The 22,521-nt window shown below is 39.0% G+C and overlaps 2 protein-coding genes and 1 long non-coding RNA gene across 3 annotated transcripts; 1 reads left to right on the top strand and 2 right to left on the bottom strand.

Moving 5' to 3' along the window:
- Positions 1-1,549: 1,549 nt before the first annotated feature.
- Positions 1,550-11,524, bottom strand: plppr3b (phospholipid phosphatase related 3b). Its single transcript, XM_043252308.1, has 8 exons — positions 11,172-11,524; positions 8,588-8,695; positions 8,016-8,201; positions 6,689-6,818; positions 6,056-6,251; positions 5,793-5,850; positions 5,189-5,362; positions 1,550-3,987 (listed from the first exon to the last, which is right to left on the bottom strand). Exons 2-8 carry the CDS (start codon positions 8,666-8,668, stop codon positions 2,716-2,718), a joined length of 2,097 nt encoding a protein of 698 aa, XP_043108243.1. The 5' UTR covers positions 8,669-8,695; positions 11,172-11,524; the 3' UTR covers positions 1,550-2,715.
- Positions 11,421-14,287, top strand: LOC122354194. The gene is made up of 3 exons (XR_006252092.1): positions 11,421-11,548; positions 12,609-12,851; positions 14,163-14,287. It is a non-coding gene; the product is annotated as an uncharacterized LOC122354194 (long non-coding RNA).
- On the bottom strand, positions 13,025-21,296 carry med16 (mediator complex subunit 16). The gene is given in 15 exon segments (XM_043252307.1): positions 13,025-13,373; positions 14,169-14,252; positions 14,600-14,813; positions 14,910-15,102; positions 15,192-15,325; positions 16,087-16,297; positions 16,392-16,598; positions 16,673-16,890; positions 16,974-17,051; positions 17,054-17,128; positions 17,783-17,888; positions 18,844-19,275; positions 19,352-19,521; positions 20,589-20,696; positions 20,828-21,296. Coding segments are annotated over 15 exon segments (2,538 nt in total). The 5' UTR covers positions 21,009-21,296; the 3' UTR covers positions 13,025-13,246.
- Between the last annotated feature and the right edge of the window lie 1,225 nt (positions 21,297-22,521).

Raw genomic sequence — 22,521 nt, 5'->3', positions numbered from 1 at the left:
CAGAGTTGACTAGGTGGAAGAAGCTTATGCTGGTGCCAGGTAGATTTCACGATACCAAGTTGGGCCGCAAATGCACCGCCGGCTTCTTGAGAAGTCACAGCATGATTCAGAAAGACTTGAAACATTACTACATATAGCTGTAAGCCAGCATGGCATGCCTAATGATCTGAACATTTATTCATTTAGCAGACTGCATCTGCGGTCTCTCTGAGACGCTGCAGTTCAATACCGAGAGATCTTTAAAATGTATCTTGTCTGACATTCACATAGATTGACGGCAAGCTAATTGTTGATGCCTCGAGAGGAGATAGAACATGCTTTGTGCATCTCTGCAGTACTCACTCAGAACACTGCATGGCAACAGTATAATTAAACCCCAGGTGTGGGATGCTGTCGAGGCATCAGATGCCTTGAGTGTTTCTTGATAAAATCACTGCAATCATTATACTCAAAAATCACTGTTTTGTTGATTTACTGTAAAAAAAAAATACTTTGTCACAGATGGTGTGCTTTCAGTATAGTAAAAAAAAAGAAAAGGCGTTCAATTTTTCTTTCTCTTCCTGCCACTCTTTTATTGGCGACTTGCCGCATCCTGCATCTGAAAGTTTCATATTCATACTCCGTATGTATGAACGCTTGCACTGCCGGTTTAATCTGCATTTAATAAGAATTTAAAGTATGACCTCAGCAAGGCTGTGAAATGCTCTGGGCTAGAATTTATCTTTGGTGCAGAGATTTAAAAAAAAAAAAAAATCCAGTTTTAATGAGAAATCAAGCTGTTTAAAAATCAGGTCCCAAAATGCAAGCATGTCATATTGGAATCGAACTTAAAAGCCTGGCAGTTTGCGGATCTGCTGTATTTTATTGGTTTATATTACTCTGAAGTAATTACTGAGTTGCTCTTCTGTGAGTTTGCTTAGTGTAACAATCAAATGCCAAATAATGACAAACAAAAACAATGCATACACTTCTAAGTAATCCTTAGGTTTGGTATATTACACGTGCGTATGGGACACCTTGTGGACCTTTAAGTCCACTGAAGTTAATGAACTAGCAGATATAGCATTTTGATTGGTCAGATCGCATGTCAGTCAAACTCTTGGCAAAGCAGTGTTGCAAGTCCATGGTTTTCCTGCAGAATCAGGCTACGTTAACACTCTTGCCACTGATTGTTTTTCATGTCCATGGGTTAAAGCAACTCCAATTATGTGATATTTATCTCCATCGAAAAATTTGTATTTTACCCCCTGGAATGTGATTTTTTTTTTTTTACCAGGGATTCCTGGTAAACACAAGGCTAACAAAATTAGACTAAGTTTGAATAGCAATTGGGCAATTTTGTTTTTGCGAAACCTGGCAACCCTGTAGCAAAGGGTAATTCGCTTAGCTTTCATTGCTCTCAAATGTCTACTCATTGGTTATGCATCTCCAAAACTAACCTGCTTTGATTTACACTTCATAAATGAAATTACAAATTGTAAATACTTCTGTACAAAAATGGGAGGGGTAATGTTTGCAGTGTGTTAGAAATTACAATTTAAGGTCACTGTAATTTACAGCAGCTTGTTTATTGTTGTCATTTATGTTGTCTTTTTTTTTTCGGAAACTGCATCAACAGCACGAAGTATCCATTAAGGACAACCATCTACAAAGATCCAGGAGCAGCTCGGAGCACCATGAAGAGAGAGCTGACGCACACAGACTTTAACCTGCAGTGACAGCTGCACACGTACATTATAACAGATTGGAATTCTTCACTGACAAGGCTTCACTTCCACCTTGACGACACTCACATAACATGCATCAAGTTCATTTAGAGGCGAACCTCTGGGAAACAGCATGACAAGGAGACCGCTAACTATTACAGATAAATCCCAGAGTGTTTGTAGAAATTCTTCTTGTGATTTACACCAAAAAAAAGCTGTTTCTTTCGGGAAACTCCTTCTCATTATGATACATAAAATGTGTGACCTGCTGTACCTGTTGTCCAGTTGCTGTTCCACTATAAGGTATGCGATGGATTGTGAGAGAATACTTTCTTTAGAGTCCAGAGCAGTTTAAAATTACTCACAGACAATCCAATTCACCTCACTTGTTAACACACAGAGATGAAGTAATTTATAAGTGCTTATTCGAACTGTTTTTCACAGGGTGTCATCAGTATATTTGCAGTATGTCCAGAACAATTTATCAGCAATTATATTCAGATGTACGAAGAACGGATGCTACCCTTTTGCAAAGCAATTATCATTCATAAAGCGCCAACAAAACACTTTAAATCGGTTTTCACTGTGAGCGTTACAAGGCAGTCAAATATTTTCTATTATTGTATCACTACAACATACACTACTAAACAATCGTGCGTAAACACACATAAATTCAACTTGACATCTCAGTCACACATTTAAATAAGTCAAGTATAAACAAAAAGAGCAGCAATAAAAATAATCCCAAACCTTATTTTACACTCTGATAATGTGAAGATTATGTAAATACAATACATCTGATGGAAATTTTGATAATGTAGTTTGGCTTGCACGCAAAGGGCAAAAACCATTGTGCTCTTAAGTCGTCAGAAGCAGCGTCTCCTGAAAGCTCTACTGACTCAAAGTGTAGTGGATCCGGTTATTCTGATATTCCTCTTGGGATCAAATCCATGTAATTAAACCCAAATGACCAAAAAGTGTTGTTGTGCACATATATATTAGCACATCGTCACTCTTTGTAATGCCTGCCACTTTGTAACTTTTTGTAGTAGTTGTCCTGTTCCATGTGGTTCAGATTGCCCTCCCTATCCAGCAGAACTAGAGGGGTCTTGCGGCGCAGACTGCGACCCTCTGAGGTGTGACCCATGGGTGGGAGTTGAGGGGGAAGTGGTGGTTGGGGAGGATGCGGAGGCTGGGGCAGTCCGTGATCGGGCTCGCTGGTGGAGGAACAAGGAGAGCCGCTCCTTACATTGCGGTAACCACGGGAACCATCGCGGTTGAGGTTTTTAAGCTCGTACGACTCAGCCATGTTTCCTTCAGAAGATCCTCTCCACTCCCAAGGGTTATTGGGGTTGGAGGTCATACGGACTACGGGGTGGTGGGGGGCATGGGCATCAACCGTGATGATGCCTGAACCGCTGTCGCGTTCCGAGCGATTAGGCGATGATTCTGTGCCCGTGATGGATGAGGTACCAGAAGAGGACGAGGTCTCTGACGATTTGGCCGATCCAGTCAGGAGTCCCTGTTGCTTTGACATGGCAATGACCTGCATGATCCGTGGCTGATTTCCTGCCTTGAGGACTGGAATATTAGCACCACTTTTCTCTGTGATGGACAGCCATTTGGCCCGAGTGCTGGCGCTTTTAGGGGACACAGGTGGAGGGACTGAAGGCTGTGCTGGGGGACGAGGAGGCATCACTACTCTTGCGCCTGCAGGGGGGTTAGCCGGTTTGGCTGATGGTTGAACAGACGAATAAACTGAAGAGTGGACGCTGTCCTCCTCTGTGGTCGTGTCGTTGCCGCCATCTGAGCCCTGATCACTGGTGTCCTCATCGGGCAAGCTGCCGCCTCGCATTTCCATTGACTTTTGCTTCCATTCAGACACTAATTGCTGTGACCTCATGGGGTCTAGTGGTACTGGAACAGGTACTGTCACCAGACGCCTCGTTGGCTCCTCTGGAGCTGTAGCCCTGGGTAATGTGTTGCTGAAGGTTACCATGGTCTCCTTACCCATTGGGCTGCGGGGCGCCAGTAGCTCTACATCCACGCTGGCTCTCTTTAAGCTTCCCAACGAGGTTTTCTCCCGCTGTACAGGTCGGTTCAGCCCATCTAGACATGCTGGTGATGTTATTTCCTCATTGCTCTCAGAAGCGTGGCCTTTGTTATAGACAGAGTCGTGGCCTCTCTGGGCCAGAGCCCTTAAAGCATCCTTCTGAAGAGGAGGAGGTTGCGGAATGATGGTGTCCTCTGGAGATTTGAAGTTGGCGACAGCATGGAAAGCCTGGAATGATTTAGAGGTTTAATATACAGTGGCTTCATTACATTATTTATTTCCCAAAAATAAAGAATGTTCCTATCAGGTTGGGGTGGAAGCTTGAACAACACTCATAACAACCAACCTCTGATTTCAGAGGTAGTTAATGGGTAAGGGATGGTGTTAAGGATGGGATTAGAAGTATAATGTTTTGTTAAACATTGAAGATTGTTTTGAAGCATGGCAGCTGGTTTGAGCTGGTCCTATACTGCTCAGGACCAGCTCATAGCCAACCATTAACCAGCTTAAACCAATTCATGACCAACTAAATAAGCTCAAATAAGCTCCCATAATACCTAACCAGCATATGCAGGTTTTTTTTAAACAGGAGGAGGGGCTGCATTTGTTGTCTGTATACATCGAGTATACTCGTTTTCAACAAACCATCATAAAGCTTAATTCTTTGTGTGGTGTGAATTGCCGTTACTCTGCAATGTAACGGTTACTTTCCTGAATTGAGATGTATTTGACCAACTAATGCAATCTCTGGAGGACACAGCCTTTGAAATGAAGCACAGCAAAAGGAAACATCCAAAATATGCGCGATGAGGGAGCTCCAGGAACTATCTGAAAACCCTGAGCTACAAGAAAAAGTGATGTTGCCAAGCGGCATGTGTTCCTGCATCACCGTTGTTGGTCATGAAAAAAAAAATACACTCAAATAGTGTTCACGTAGCTTAACCAGTAAAGCATTGCACTAGCATTCATGAAACCATTTTCCTGGCAATGCATGGCATTGTAAAATGTATATCTTGAATGCACTATATGTATCGGCAATTTTATTTATTTATTGATGTTTCTGACAAATGTATAAATATAAACTGCCACAGCCCTTATTCTGACGGAGAGTTTGCTGAATGCTTCAGAACCAACAGAGAGTTTGATGCAGGAACATCTACATCTACTAAGCTCAATAGCAAGGCGAATATGCAGGATGGCTTACTAAATAAACCTACTGAAAAAATAGTTTGGTTAGGTATGTTTTGAAGCAGTTTGAGTTGGTCCTTAGTTGGTTATAAAATGGTTTAATTTAATTAACTTCAATTTAGAACCAGCTCAAACCAGCTACCAATCTTCAAAACATACCTAACCAGAACATTTAACTTTTTTTTCCAACCGGGACATTACACCACAACTACAAAAATACATCAGTAATCCAATAACTCACCAAATACGCTGCAATACCAGCCCCAATACAGAACCCAACGTAAACATCGATCGGGTGACTGCGGTACTGGGTGATCTGAGTGAGTCCCGTCAACGCAGCCGCGATGGCAAAGGCAAACACCAGAACGGGTTTGAGCAGCTTGGTGCTATCAGAAATCGTTGAATTGAAGTACATCTAGAAGAGCAGAGAGCGGCAAAAGTCTCCAGCTGTCATGTGCAAATTAATAACATACTGCCTTGCAGCTTCAGACAGTCTGACAAGCTCAAGGTGGGAAGCAGCAACAACTTATCTCCACGTCTGTCGCTTGAAGTGGATCCTGCCAAACAGCTAGACATGTGAAGCACTTACCTATAATTAGACTTTCTCTAATCTAGTGAACAGAATGCATATGAGCATATTAAATCCATTACTTGTGTCAATGCATATGACATGCACATCTAGTATGTTGGTTGTTCGCTTTTTCTATCTACAGTACAATCAGTTTAAACTTGATTTCTCTTATAGAGGAGTTTACCAGAGTAGCCTATTAGGTTTATGTACATAAAAAAGCATTTGCTGTAAACATTTAGTAAACACGCATTGAGACGGTGTCGAAGAGACTTACTGAAATATAAACAGCAGCAAAGGAAGAGAGGGTTGCATGCTGGGAAGGGAAGGTTTTCCTGTCACAAAGGAAAGCAAACATCTAGAGTAAGTCTAGACCAGATATGCAGCAGAATGTCAGTGTCAAATGCTTATAGGTTTAAAAGAAGGAGTGAGTAGGAAGTGCTCTACAGGAAGAAAACCACAGAACGGAGAAAGAAAATGGTGGCTGTACGAAGTTGAAGTTGAACGGTTAATCACAAAATCAGAAGTTAATTCGGTTACCTGGCAGACAGAATAGCATGCTGATCCTGGCCAGAGCAAATGTCTTTGGTGATGTAAGGGTTCTTGTCACAGGCCACACCTGGGACCGTGTAATTGGGTTTGCACACCGTGAGAAAGAACGGTGTGTGGTAGCCAGTGGCAAGCTGGATGACATCTGTAACCAGTGCCGTTGCACAAAGACCGAACACGTGAACCCCTAGAAGGAGAGACAGATCATGAGCAATGAAACGTCGATGACTCATTTCATCAGTTTCATGCAACACTCTGTGCCTGACTCATGTTACATAATGTTCATCTGCATCACTCCTGCTCAGATTTTTAGTGTTGTGGTTTCCTAGACGTGCAAGGTTTTTCCTAGATTTATAACCATTTCTTTTAGCGTGTCATGTTCCAGCACATCACGAAATTTCCTGCGCAGTCGAATTGTATTAAATGTATTTTTAAACTTCTTCAGTAAAAATCACAGCGTTTAGCAATTAGAATTTATTATTATGCTTATATTATGTAATATAATTATACTGTTAATCCGCACTAAACCTCTTAGCTCATAGCTCTCACATTCAGCGCTTTCATATTTTAACTTCAAACATTCTGATATAAAATTGCTTTACAATGAAAGGACCAATTACATACCAACAAAACGAACGGTTCTCCGCAGAAAAGAGTTAAAATTACATCCACCAGCATTTATGCTTCCTTCGATCCCTGGACGGACCTTCAGTTTGGACTGCATGCAATACAGCAGACCTTCACCAATCATGATCTGAGAAAATCAAAGAATTATACAACTGTTAATACAATTGTAAATGTGTAAATGTAATTACTGTATGATTAAATGTAAATGTTATTATTAGGGCATTCAATCGATTAAATCTTTTAATCCAATTAATTACAAATTAAAATTTTATTTCATTTAATATAAACTTTATCACACATAGTCTATAATATATGTAATACCTTAACATATGTAATATATGTGATAACATATAATACCTTCTTTTATGTTCCACAAAATAAAGTTTGAAACGACTTGAAGGAGAGCAAATATGAAAGAATTTACAATTTTGGGGTTATTTAACTATTATTTAAATTTAAATAAATTTATTTTAATTAAACAATACTCTAAATATAAAATTAAATCTCCCAGCAGGTGGTGGAAAATATCTTCATTCGATTCATTCCGGAATTAAATAAACAGCTCGCTTTTAAAAAGCAGATTCATTAAATTGCTAAATGCTGCTGTTTGCTGACAGACGCACAAAAAGTCTGCTATGGCTTTGTTGGTTATATTTTTTTTCTGCAAAATTGAACGCATACTATCGTAACTATTACAGCTTCTTAATTACTGAACTGCTGTATAAAATCACATTTTAACTCGTGATATTCGGGACAATCATCACTCGTGTAATGCTGCTCTCCCTGCTCATGTGATATTGTATTATATGAGACTCACACAGATATCCTGCATTTATGGAGCTGTTACCCTGCATTGTATTTATCAACACTTTTTAAAATGTGAAATAACTTGGGGGGGCGGGGCCAGTGCGATTTTTTTCTAAACTAGCTAATTAATCAAGTTAACGCATTAAACGGCCCTAGTTTTATGTATTCTGTGGAGAAGCAAGTTATTACATTTTGATAGAAGCTTAAAAAAATTAAAGAGATTTTGTCTATTTACCCTGAAGTTATTTCAAATCTGTATGAGCTTCCGTTGAGCGCAAAAGAAGATATTTTGAAGAATGTTGGTAACCAAACATGTGACGGTAGCCATAGACTTCACAGTATGACAACAAAAGTCCATCAACTCCTTGGTTACCAACAATCTACAAAATGTATACTATTGAATTTAACGAAACAAAAAACACACTCATAGAGTTTTGAAATGTCATCAGGGTGAGTAAGTGACTATGTAGGTTGGAAATATGTAAGTGCAATGATATCGCAATTGCTTTCATCTCACGGAGGCAGCAGGGCCGGCGAACGCCAGACTCAGGAGCATGAGCAGAGGGATGAGCTCGTCGCCGCTGTCCACGTACGGCATGCTGAGCGACCGGTCATGGCAGCGGAACCCCACCTGAGCCGGCTGGAGCACGTCCGTCAGTTCCAGGAAGTACAGCGAAACCATGGAGGACGCCACGATGGGTAGCTATTTTCTCAGAGGAAGGAGAGTGCGTGCATGATGCGCGAGTCTTTATTCATTTTAAAAGTGCTTACTTGCATGTCTTTGTCAAGTGCAAACAGATATTAAATATTGATAACGCTCAAACATACCAACACCAGAGCACGGTTTAATTACTGTAGAGCAACTGTGGCAGATGGCTGTTAAATGTCAACACAGAGTTCTGTACTCCAGGGCTGACAATGTGGTGGAAGGTAAACACAATACCACACTCAGACTGACTGCTATTACGCATTTTCAATTACGTCTTCAAAGAAAATGAGGAAGCCCTGTTGTTTAGTGTGTAATGTAATTACCTGAGACATTAATTGCTCTATTGAAGTATTAAACTGGTAATAAATTACGGCACGTACCTCGACGAAATAGAAGCACGGTAACAGCGTCAGACTGTCTTTGGGTGGTTTCTTCTTCATTTTTTCACGTGCAGTCATCATTGTGCTGGTCTTCTGAAGTTATTCTGCCTACACATGAGATCATTTGAAGAACCCCATGAAAAGACGTTTCTTGCTAAAAATGCCCCGTGGTTGCATTTTTACATATGCATACGTAACGTCTGCTGAATTGGAACAACTAATTTTGTACTTAATGAACTTTAATTGTGTGGAAGCGTAATGCCGAAGTTCAAATAAAGATGCATTAAAGTATATTTGATTGTGCAAAGGTGAGACTATTGCAAGGATACTTCAGATACACTTTTAAGGAAAGACTGATATCAATGAAAGATCATACAATCCTCATCAATAGTGACATTCAAACATATGATGAGTTTAATCATTTATATACCAATAAGTCTCCAGCAATATATCAGTAATTATGTTAATAGATTAGCTAACTATACTTAATTAATTTATCAAGTCATTTATAAAATAAATGTATTTTATGTTTTTCTTTATAGGGAACCAAGATGCATATATCTACAAAAAATGTAAATGTTTTGCTTTAAATATATGTAATGTAATTTTATGTTTTAAATCATTTTAAAATATGGACTAACGTGGCTAAACATATGTATAAACAACAAATTATTATAAACTTTTAGCAAATCACTATAAAATGTTGCCAAAAATGCATTGAATTAAATGCGAAGCTTCGAAGTGCAAAACTGAAATAGCATTTTTGTTTAAAACATGCTGAGAACGTCACGAAACCAACGCTCATGAAAGCTGTAATTTGAGTCACGATGATCATAAATCCTGGACAATCGAATTATCCGACTTGAATATTATCAAACCACCGTGAACAGTTTTGGAGAGAAGAGTGAGATCCTCAATGAGGAGATGTTGCTTGTTTCCCGGGTGTCTGCATTATTTTTTGCAACCTCTGTATGTTTGCAAAAAAGTGGGCTTTGCTTAAATAATATGCACAGGAAAAGGCCTGCACAAAAATGTTCAAATTATTATTTCCTCGTCTGAAACAGAACGAGGCCCTCTTGAATAAATGGATAGCAGACTGCGTGCCTGAGGGAAAAATATTAAATAAACAGCTCCTTACAGAATATTCTCCAAAGAGCGTGATGAACAAATGTTAATGTGGGCTATTGTTTGAGCAGGCATTGAGAGAATAGTGTTTCATGCTCTCTGCCAAATCAGCAGCGACTAAACAAGGCACTTGTCCTGAAGACACTGTCCCAACTCTCGGGTGGGAGTGAGCTCGGCTCGGCTCAAATTAGCAGGGAGCCTGTTTTCAAGAGTGGGAGCTCTGTTTATCTCAAAGAGCCACATATGTCTCGCAGGCAAAAGATTGTGTGTGTGTGTGTGCGTGCGACTTTTAGGGAGGAATCCATAGGCGCCGAGTTCTCTCCAAAAAAGACAGTGTTTGTGCTCGCACGTCCTCGCAGCATGAGGCTTCGACTGCGGGGAAAGTTAATTAAACTTGACTGGGCTTCTCACGCGAATCCGTTTCCTGTGAAATCGGGGTTAAAGAGTGAGTTGTGCGACACAGCTACTTTCTGACCCTTGTTTGTGCCGGCGATCCGAGCGCGCTGACCCACGACACGGCTGAACAATGCACGGGGTCGATGAAAATTTCAAGCCATGATAACCAGTCAAGGCGAAATCATTATGCGCTTGAAATGAAGAGACTCTGGAAAAATCAATGGTGTAATCAGATAAGAACGACATAGATCGCTTATACTAATGTTCACAAATCATGAGCAATGTCCCTAATGATGAGAAAGATTGCAATTATTTTAATTACACTGGCGGATCACGCTGACATTCACACCTACAACACCTTGATTGTCAGAAACCGAAAATAGCCTATAAAAATATGTATTTTATATATATATGCATGATTTTTCATATGTAATATCAATAAATATACCAATATTACATTTTGGATTAATACAAAAAAGTATGAATAATGTATTATTAATTCGTTTACATAATATTACACGCTATATGCGTATTAACAGTATTATTAATAGATGGATAGATGTTGGATATTTAAATTAAATTAAGCATAATAATATTATGATACTTGAATATTTAAATATTCAACATCGAGATGATATATACGACCAAATAAATACATATGCAGGAGTAATAGCCTACTAAGTGACTGTCACGCTGAATAGAATAGAGTTTTTTAATCAGCTGTCAGACGAGCTGAGAGCTCGAGAGGATCTCCGGCCATCAAAACAACATCCACACAGGTTTACACAGATCTGCCAGCCCGAAACCATCTTGACCCGCGCTGTGAAGTGAGACTGAGATGTTTGTTCCGCCGTGCGGCAGACTCACTGCGACAGTCTCGGCGATCATTTACTATTGTGATAATACCGCATCTCCGCCGGACGCGACGCGACCGTACCCGCGCGCGCGCGCGGTTTCCCCTACAGAATTACAATGGCAGCGTTCCGGTGGCGTCGCGTCGCGAGCGCGTCCGTTTATTCGGCCGCCGCTCGCCACGCAGGTAGAAAAACCGGGAAAACCTCACCTTGACTGCGAAAACAGGGGATATCCCGAGTGAAAATTCTCCGCGTGGTTTAGACCGCGGCTGCTTCAGTTCATATTCCCCTTTCTGCTCACGTTTTCCACGGAGCGATCACGCAGCCGCGGACTCCTGTTACGCGCTTGACCACGATATATCCCTCAACTCGGCGAGCTCCTGTTCCAGCTGCTCTTCTGCAGTCAGACATGCGGCATCCGAGGGGCTTCGGTAGAAGACCGCGCTATCGGTGATTAAAAATGATTTGCCGATGCTTTTTGCTTTACTTCTTAGTGTGATATCGCTCCATCCCCAGCATTCCTCAACATCTTCCGAGTGCGATCCGCACCGATCTCCTCCAGCAGTGGTAACGTGGTACTGCACAGGTAACTGCTGGGATGGAGGGTGGGGTGGAGAGGCTGTGAACTGCTTTAACTTACGATGAAAACATCACAATGTCCCGTTTCCCTGTTGCCTTATTGCTAAGGACCGACGACTAACCAAATTATTTCGATTGCACGCGTTTTCTTCCCTTTTTTTATTGCGAAGACGGAAGGACCGACACGGTGTTGTCAAATGCGTCATGTAAATGGTTAAATAAAATGATATGCATCAGATATGCGACAGAATAAAACCAATGTGGAGCATATTTATTATGCTAATTTAATCAAGTCACCAACCATCCCCCTAATATAAAAAGCCTGGTTGTCTTAACATTTGAATCTTCCATAGCCTACAAAATGTTCTTCAGTATACATATATATATGTATATGTATATGTATATAATGTATATATATATATATATATATATATATATATATATATATATATATATATATATATATATATATGTGTGTGTGTGTGTGTGTGTGTGTGTGTGTGTGTGTGTTTATATGCTTTTTTGTTTTGCAATCTTGACTCGTTTGCCAAGGCTGCATTTATTCAATCAAAAATATAGTAAAACTGTAAACTTGTGAAATATCATTATGACTTTACATCAGTCTTCTCAATACATTTTCAAATGTAATTTATTCCTGCTAACAAAGCCCAATTTTTTGCATCATTACTCCAGTCTTCAGTGTCACACAATCCTTCAGATACCACTTTAACATGTTGATTTTTCTTATTATCACTGTTAAAAAAAATACAGTTGTGCTGCTTTTGTTTTGTGGAAAGCGTTTTTTTTTTTTTTTTTTTTTTTTTTGCAGGAGTCTGATGAATTGAAAATATTTTTAACATTATAAGTGGCGATCTTGCCGATTAAAATTAATTTAAATAAATACATAAACCTAACGCAATGAATGAAAAGTGCATTAAAAATCGCAATATTTAAAAATATTATTTTATGGTGCATTAAAAAGCTGTTTATGGTTTTAAATGAGCTTTGGGCATTCTGCTTGTAACCACTGATTTTGACTTGATTTTTTCCCCTTTCTTTGCTCTCAGATGGTCTGGGTACGGGGATCAACCGTGGTTGCACTGAAAGGAAAAGGCCTGGAGAGATGCCCGGCCGCCCGCTGGTCGTGTCTCTGCTGAGCACCCCGAGCCGTGATGACCTCTTGAATCAAAGCCAAAGCACAGCGGCTGGCCGACACACTTTTCCCCTTGATTTCCCATCGATTCCTGCGGACACATGCTCGTACCGTCCCTGCGGTTAAATAGCACTGCTAGCGAAGTGGCTGTCAACAGGTAAGCGATCACTCTAATGATCAGTAGACGGTCTGTATCTACTGAAGTAAGACTTTGATTTGTCAGTGAATAAGAACGGTTGAGATACAGTGTGGCTGGGTTTGTCAGGCTTAGCACCTCCCTGTGATTCTTAAGCAATTGCACGCAGACACGTTTAGGATGAAGACGGCCTATTTTATGACAAAAATGTTTATTATGTACTACAACATTACAAAACAAAAGGCACGGTTCATATTTACAACAGCAAGGAAAATAAGACATCATTCACTCTCTCGTAGAGAAAACCAGGACGTGTTTCTAAGAAAATAAAGGCTGCTTTGTAGTATAGTTCTACACGATGTTCTCAGCGAGGTCCGTGCAGCTTGAACGTTGAAATATTTCCCGCGGCCTGGTCCTTATGTCAGCGCGGAGGGGATTCTTCTCCAGAGACCTCCGCACAGACAGTTCTTGATCCAGCGCTGCTCCCACTGCCTCATGGCGTTGGTTTTATTTGGGGATCTCAGCATGGTGACGCAGCCGCACCTGAACACACCACAGAGACAGGAGCCCGGTGAGGAACGCCTCTAAATACAGAGCCCTCGGGACAGGCGGCGGCATCGTGTGTGAACATGACAGGTCTGCAGGCTCAACCCACCCACAAAAGTCAAAAGTCACGCCATGGGGTCTGCTTAAAAGCCTTACTTGAAAACTAATTTTAGTTATTGGCCACATTGCTGACAAACCGTTTTTAAACATATCCATCATCAGAACTTTATCTATCTGATTAGTACATTTGTTGAAAGAAAATTTTATTCAGCAGCTATGAATTAAATAGTTTAATTAAATATGTGTGTGTGTGTTTATGTGTATATATAAATACAATGTGTGTGTGTGCTGTCAAACAATTAATCGCATCCGAAATAAAAGTAGTAATATGTGTGTATACGTCTATATTTATTATGTATATAATACTGACACATGCATGTATATTGAAGCTGTTGTTTATATATTAATTATTTATAAATATATTAATGTACATCTAAATACATATTGTATATATATATATATATATATATATATATATATATATATATATATATATATATATATATATATATATATATATATATATATATAAATATACACAGTACACATACATATATTATGTAAACTTTTTGTGCACTGTGTATATTTATTATGTATATATTATAGGATAGGTAGGTGACACATCCAATTATTTTAATTGTTATTAATCATTGAGTTCTATTTTTTCTGTTTTTCTCTTTTTAATTGGCATCATTAAAACACTAAATGAAAAATTTATTTTTTAAGGCATACCTGGTGCAGGCTTTGCTGTCCTCGGTTGGAGAGATGCCTAAATGTAAACATCGCAGGTGGTCCATCCTCTGAGACGCTGGACTTCTGAAACAGTAACGCCAAAAAGGAAATGCACTTAACACCGGAAAATTAGTTTCTGCCACAAATTACATGTCTAGAGCATCTTGGAGCTTGTCTTACCGGTCCTCGACTTACATTACACTGAAATTAGTGCCGTCAAACATCACTAAATGCGAGTCAATATTTATATTTTGAAAACGCGGTCATACCATTTGCCGTTAGTGCCGAGTAGAGCAGGTTAAACTCTTTTTAATGCAACATTTACTTGACTACTGCTTCAAAGCTGTTATTTACTAACAATTATTTACTGGTATTGGTATGGACTATTGATCCGCGACAACCCTGATTGAAAGATGGAGGTTCGAGCTCACCTGAACACCTCCACCTGTGTGTTAGGGTTGACTCCGGGCAGGGTGTAGGGTTTGCCGAACTGCAGTCTGAGCGGGTGTTTGCTCTGGATCTTAGTGATAACACCGTCGTTGATGGGCAGCCAGTCCATGCTGGGTACCAGGAGCTGACTGGGCAGCAGACAGCACTCGTCAATCAACGTCTCATCGGGGTCCTGCGGGTGACTCTCATCTCGAGCTGCCAGTCAGAAGAAAACAGCACAACAAGAGCTCAGTTTTTTGACCGATTTAACTGACATGTTGGCTCGAAGCCCGACGGAGGGGTCTAACTCACAGCAGAGCCAGAGTTTGGTGAGCAAGCGGAAGAGCAGAAACATGCTGTCCTGGTTGTCAGATGTGGCCGTGTAGATGGGCAAACAGCCCGGTTTTAACAGGCCCCAAATACGGATCATCACCAGCATCTCTCTGAGCATACCCAAAGACGCACCGTCCCTCAGGAACCCAAACCCCGGACGCACGATGGAGCCCTGCAAACATATTTAGTCATAAAGCAGCATGTTAAACTGGAAGTTGGCAGCGCCGTTACTGCTGGTAAAGGTCGTCCAGTCGTGCTCACCTGGTTGGGCAGGTTGGCCAGCAGATAAAGAACAAAGTCTCCCACCCACTGAATGAGCTGCTGGAGGGATTGGAGGGGAGGTCCGTCCAGAACAAACTCCTCCGTCTTCAGGTTGATCATCACCTTATCAATATCTGAACAGAAAACGCCAGCATTCACATTCAGAAATTTTTGCAGGAAAAAAAAGTGTTAGGGTAACAAGTGACATAAACGGATTACTTTTTTACTAGTAAAGTAACACATTGCCTTTTACATTTACATTTCTATGAAAACAAATGACTTTAAAAAAAAAAAAAAATTAATTCCCATTTATTTACTTTATTTTACCGCTGCTATGTTGAGAGATACTGGGAATGAGGTCACTTCCTTCAGACTTAATCTCATTAATTTCACATTTGGTGTGAAAGGGCCCTTAAAGTTGCCTAATATATAAATTGAGAGTTTTGTTGTTAAAGGATTAACTCATTTTCAGAATTAAATTAAGATTTTTAAACATTGGGTCGGGACATTCACCTGGGTCACACGTGATCGTGATTATTTATTTTTATTTTTTTATAGAAAATATCTGATCATTTTGCTAGATAAGACCCTTACTCCTCAGCTGGGATCGTGTAGAGCCCTTTGAAGTTTACTTGAAACTGCAGTTTGGACCTTCAACCCTCCTATTGAAGTCCACTATAATGGACTGTAATGTTTTGCTTAAAAGTCTTAATTATGTTTTCAACTGAAGAATGGGGGTGAGTCTAATACATTAGTTTTGATTTACTGGATGGCAAAAAACAACAAATCTAAACTGCACAAGTATTGTGATCATCTTAATTGCGATTAGATGAAATATCTTAAATCTGACAATTATCGCCTTCTCTGAAACATTTTTTGGGTGGCGGGTTGTTACCAGTGTCGGTGTTTTTAGCACAGATCTCAGAGAGACGGTCTCCAGGACTCTTGTCGGGGGTGTTGAGCACATGAGGTCTCAGTAAAGACTTCAGCGTGGAGCTGATAGCGATGAGGAGCAGTTTGGCGTGGAAGTCACAGGCTCTCGCTGCGGTGGCAGATGACAGTTTACACAGAGACGCCTTTACTGCCACTATACGCGTGGACAATACCTTGATGGCAAGCCATGAAAGAGAGGAGAACCACAGCGAAGTCAAAAAGAAACCGATTTGAAGGCAAAGTCTCTGTAATAGTGTACTGATCTACCTGCTGGAGAGCTTGGTTTTGTCTCATGTACTCCTCGTGAAGCTTCTCCAGAAGGTTATGCACCATGCCTGGCTGAGCATGCAGCAGCACGTCCCACCAGTCGTATCCCGTCACCATGCAGTACTCCAGGAGGAACAGCAGGTGCCGCAGGAGTGTGTTCATGTCCAACATTTGGCCCATTGATGGAGACACGCGGATCATGTGCAACTGTAATCAGAAGAGGTGAACTTTAAGATCCGAGGGTGCTCCTGTCAACACTAGGTGTCAAGCCATCATCGTACCTTGCCATGATTGTCCACTCCCACCAGAGCCAGAGACGTCCAGGAGAACTGAAGGGCCTTAAAGTGCAGCGTCGGCCCGCCAGCTCTCTGGCGTTTAATGGCAGGTTCTTCTCCGACGCGCTGGGAGGAACCAGAGGAACCGTAGAACACTCCCATGGTGTGCAGGGAAAGGCGATGGAGGATCTGGATGCTGCCATCGTGGAAGGCCAGGGCAAGACCTGAGGACAGCAAAATTACTATCAACCAAAGCAGTCTCAAAGCCATGTTCAATGAAGTAGGAGAAAAGATATTAAGGCTGTACCAAGGCCTGGGAAGAACTTGGTATCTGAGGCGACTTTGAGATCAGTGTTCGAGATGGAGATGGGTAGTTTAGGCAGGCGACAGCAGACACGCGGTCCAGATCATTGGTCGCTGAGAGGATGCGCCACTTCAGAATCATTGGCTGCTTTTCACCAACTGTGGAGGACGAGAAAACAAACAACAAATATCTGACTACTGAGGACTTCAGCAAGTTGCAATAATCCAGGGAAATAATACAGCTTAAGGAAGATTAGTATGTTAGTGCTGTCAAACAATTATTGCATCCAAATTTAAGCTTTTGTTTACATAATATTTGTGTATACTGCGCATATTTCGTATTTATATATACAAACAAATACATGCATATATAAGAAAAATGTTTAAATACTACATATATCTATATATATAAAAAAATAAATAAAATAAAATAAAAAAATGAAAAAATAAAAATATATATATATATATATATATATATATATATATATATATATATATATATATATATATATATATATATACACATACATATATATACACACACACACACACACGCAAATATTTTCTAAATATATAAACAGTACACATACATTATGTAAACAAAAAAATATTATGGGCACTATAATAAGTACATTGAGATAATATATTGTTCAAAATAATTATCAGAAAAAGCAGTGGTGTGAAATATAATGTAAACGCATTTGCTGTATTGCCCTCGCAAGCGCTGCATTATAGCAATGTTTTACATTTTAACTTAAAGAGTGTGTAATACTGTAATGCAACACCTTTCCACATCTGGTTTATGTAACTTACCCACAGGTGATCGATGTTGAAAGATATTATTAACAGGGAGCCCTTCCTTCCGCAAGGACCAGCACTCTACAATGCTGCCCATCTGACTGGACGCACATAGCAGCACCTTCACAAAAAAATCATGCTCAGATAAAAGAACTGGAAAACAGCCCGTAGCATGGAAATTGTGAAATTAACATACAATTTCTGAGCAACACTGATGTATCTATACTAGATTATAACATAACATTATATAATCTATAGATCAAAAGTTTGGGGTCAGCAAGACTTTTTTTAAAGAAGCTAATGCTTTTATTTAGCATGCATGCATTCAGTTGATTAAAAGTGACAGATATTAATAATGTTATTAAAAAAATCTATTTAAAATAAATGTTGTTCATTTGAACTTTCTGTTCATCAAATGAACCTGAAAAGAAATGCATGCCGTTTTCTTAAGTGAGAATAAAAATGTTTTCTTGAAAATTTAGCTTTTTGCATCAAAGGAATAAATTACATTTTAAAATACATTAAAATATAAACAGGCTATTTTTTTAATCCAAGAAATGCAGCAAACTTATGTACAGAATTTTATACAATTTTGTCTAAAAATATCAACAACAAAAAAATCTTCATTTAAAAATTATAATCCTTTACCATTAAAAAAAGTAATGCTGCTTTATTGTTGCGTTTTTTAATTGTTTTTTTCTGTGCAAAAAAACAAATGATTCATTTTTCCCTGATTCACAGAAGACATCCTTGAAATTGTCTTTCAGTGTAACGATTTTGTCTGATGCATTTAAAACAAAAAATAATTTATGACATATTAAAAGTCCTTTAAGACCTTACTTTCACCCCAAATAACGATCATTTTTAATTTCACATTTTTCTAATTTGTCTTGTATGTTTCATTATGTACATTATGCATTTTTTTGACATGGCAACGTTATTGCAACCAAATTTTGACCTTTTATTCTTCAAAAACTTTTCTGAAACCTTAAAAGCAGACATTTAATGCGCTTTCAATGGATATAAAATCACTTCTGTGAATTGCTTCGATCCCAAAGAAATGTGGACCCTCTCACCTGCTCTGAGTTTTCTCGTGTGAGGAATTTGAGGTGAGTGACAGCGGGGTATTTGTCCCTCCGGACGGGGTCGGTGGTGCAGCGCATGAATAGCGAGGGCAAGAGCTCGGTGTCGATGCGGCACTTCTCATTCACCACGCTCACGCACACTTTATAGAACTGCACCGGAGAAGAGCTGCTGCCGTCGGTGGCCGCCACCACTATGTTCCCTCCGCCGGTGAAGGCGATGTCAGCCAGCGCCACTCGGCCCCTCAGCCTGCACAGGCTCTCGCTGGCCGTCAGCAGGGTCCCGTTCGGCTTCAGCAGCGACACGGTCACCAGGCCGCTCACCGTCACCGCCAACCAGCCCTCCATGGGCTTCCCGCCAAACAGCGTCAGAGAGGGGGAGAACTTCACCCGGGAAAACTTCTCTCCAAAGTTGGTGGAGCCAGACTGAGGGGCAAAACGAAGACGCAAAGTTAGTTGCGTTGGCGCGTTTATCGACTAGGCGCTGCGGAGACGGCCTTGCCTTTTCGACGTGCAGGGCGAGTTTAACTCCGTTGTGCAGCCATGACAGGGCTACGATCGGCTCTCCGTCCAACGAGCTGCTCTGTGTGCACTCCCAGCTGTTCACCAGGTGCTCCGTCATTCCCCAACACTTGATCTGACCGTCTCCATCGGCAGACAACAGCCTCGAACCTGGCAGATAACAGCGAGATCACATCCGATCCGTTTGGGCCAGGGCCGCATTTGACACCAAATCCAAAACAATACATCGCATAAAGAAAGTAAAGCTGTTTTTAGGATATTATCGCATTGTGATCCTTTTTTTTTTTTTTAGTCAGTATCACTTGTACACTTGTACAGTTGTTAATATTTTACGTTTAATCAATTTAGCAGGTGCTTTATCCAAAGCAACTTAAAGAAGAGGACAGTGGAAGCAATCAAAATCAACAAAAGGTTTTTAAAAGTATATAATAAATAAGAAAACAGATATAAAAAGAACAGAGCAGGCTAGTGTTCAAGGCTTTTTTTGTATAATCAAAAAAATTTATTTTAATTTTGTCTTTGTTTAATTTTTTGTAATTTTGTTAGATGTTCTGCCATTTTTAGTTCTTTTTAGGTTTTTATCATTGCAGTTTTTGTTATTATTATATTACATTATTTTAGCACAGATTTCAATTAGACAACATTTCTCATTTTTAAGTTTTTTTTTTTTTTTTTTTTTTTTTACATAATATTTATTTTGGATTTCATTTTAGACAAACTTCAGTGATTTTCATTTCAGATAACAATAACAGACCATTATTTGCAGTATTTTGGTTACACATTGTACATCTCCTCATTTTTCATCCCTCTACTGAACATGACTGATCTCCCAAATACCTTCACTTAATTTTTATATTATTTTTTACAATGCAGTAGCATCTATTATTCTGTCTACAATTTAAATAAAATCAGTGTGCATAAAATATGGAACTAAAATACGGCAAATTAGGCTTATCGTTGTTATAAAAAATAAAATATGACAAAAATAAAAAATGCATTCTAAACAAAATCATTAAATTGCAATAAAACAATATCTGCGTAAATATCTATTTAGAATACCAAGAACTGGAGCAGGAGAAAAATTCACAGATACAGGATAACATGAATTTGTGATTTTAAAAAAACGCTACAGGCATAATTTTATAAAATATGACCACGGCATGTTCCAGAGGTTTGACTCACACTGCATGTTTCGTTTAATAATCATTACGACTGACCTGACTGGTCCCATTCCAGGCAGGAAATGACTTCAGTGTGGCCAGAGTTGATGGAGTTCACATCCCAGGGGTGATCACTGTCAATGATGTGTATCATATGACTCATATCTGCAGCGGAAAAGCATAAAACTAACCTGTTATCGCGGATTTGGGTGCAGTATCTGCATCTAGAAGATGATCTCTTGATTCAGAACCAATTATAAGCGTGTGCTTCTCCTCATCGTTCGTTTAGAACTCACCGACGGGTCTGGTGATGTTGGTAATGAAGGCATTGTCCAGACCTTTGTCATCCTCCTCGTTCTTCAGGTCAGTGGTGAAGGCGATGAGGTTTCTGCAGGACCAGGCGCACACCAGAGGGATCGACGGGCAGTGGTTGCTCTTGGGTCTCTTCTCCCACTCGCAAACATACGCGATCTCCATCGTACAGTGAATTAAACCGAGGCTTACCTCAGGTGTGAAGACGCTCGCCGTGCAAGTCAGCGAACGCGAACGCTTAGCATACCTGATTCCGGATAGTAGCAACAGAGCGAGATCGCGGGGATAGCGGTTATAAAACGACAAGCGCCTGCCTTTAAAAAATAAATATGTTTAGGTAAATCTGCCCTGGCATTTCGACATTTATTTTATTTTTAATAATACCTGCACTTTGTAGCTGCACATCACTAAGCGTCTATGTTCGTCGCTTCTTTCCGCGTTTAGAAACTCATCTACGACGCGTCGCCCCCTATTGGACTGGAGGACATATGTATTTGTATTTTATATTATATATTTTTTTAAATTATGTATTATATATTCTTTAAAATAAATTTTAAATAAATGTATATATATATACACTTTATATATATATATATATATATATATATATATATATATATATATATATATATATATATATATATATATATATATATATATATATATATATATATATATATATATATATATATATATATATATATATATATATATATATATATATATATATATATATATATATATAATTTTTTTTTATGTATTTTTATATATATGAACAAAAATACACATGCACACAAATGTGTGTGGATTTCATTTTTGTTAATATCTAATATATTAATCACCTAATATATTACAGAATGTAAGCCTCTTAGTACTGTGTAGTACTTATTAGATTACTAGTGGGTTTTTTAACAGTTACATCTTTTAGAAAGGATGGTTTCTAGGTATTTTCCAACCATAGTGTCTAATTTATAGCACAATTAATTGTAGAATAATTGTAGAATTCATAGTATCCCACATTTTATATTGTTGTTCAATGTTTTTTTTTTTTTGCCTTGCCCCGAAATGCAATAAAATAAATTTGTGCATCCACCCTAACAAAACAATAGCTGAAATGTGGTACTTTAATGACTAAAATAAGGTTTTGGTAAACAAAAAAAAATCAAATACTATCTATGGTTTTTTTTTGTTTATTTTGAAAAGACAGTAGTACACATTAAAAAAATCCACCGTTATATTATAATGTTATGTACAATGCGCAGTGCATATAAGCTACATGCAAGGAATAAATTCTTAAAATGTATTTGATTTAGTGAACAGATAAACAAAAAAGTGTGACTCGTAACGTAGTCTTTATATGCTGAGTTTCAGTTCATTTTTGTGATATTCCTAATTAGTTCACAGAAAGGAAACACCCTGTTTTCTTTGTTTTATAAAAGCACTGCGCGTCAAACAAAGACAATAAGTGTTTAAAGTTGATTCTAGAATTTTATTGAATAGAAATGTACAGAAATATGCGCTTTCACATGGCTTTTAGTTATGGTTTAGTTATTCACCATACCATTTATTATAAATGTCTCATTTCGGTTTTAGTTTTGTATTTGTCCCAGTTTATATGGGAATGTAGCGTGGATTAAATTCATTATACAAACATCCTTTTCATTGAATGCTTATTGAA

The sequence above is a fragment of the Puntigrus tetrazona genome, chromosome 11 (assembly GCF_018831695.1).
Source record: "Puntigrus tetrazona isolate hp1 chromosome 11, ASM1883169v1, whole genome shotgun sequence".
NCBI lineage: Eukaryota > Metazoa > Chordata > Actinopteri > Cypriniformes > Cyprinidae > Puntigrus > Puntigrus tetrazona.
The sequence above is the reverse complement of the archived record's forward strand: the minus strand, read 5'-3'. Positions and strand labels throughout refer to the sequence as shown.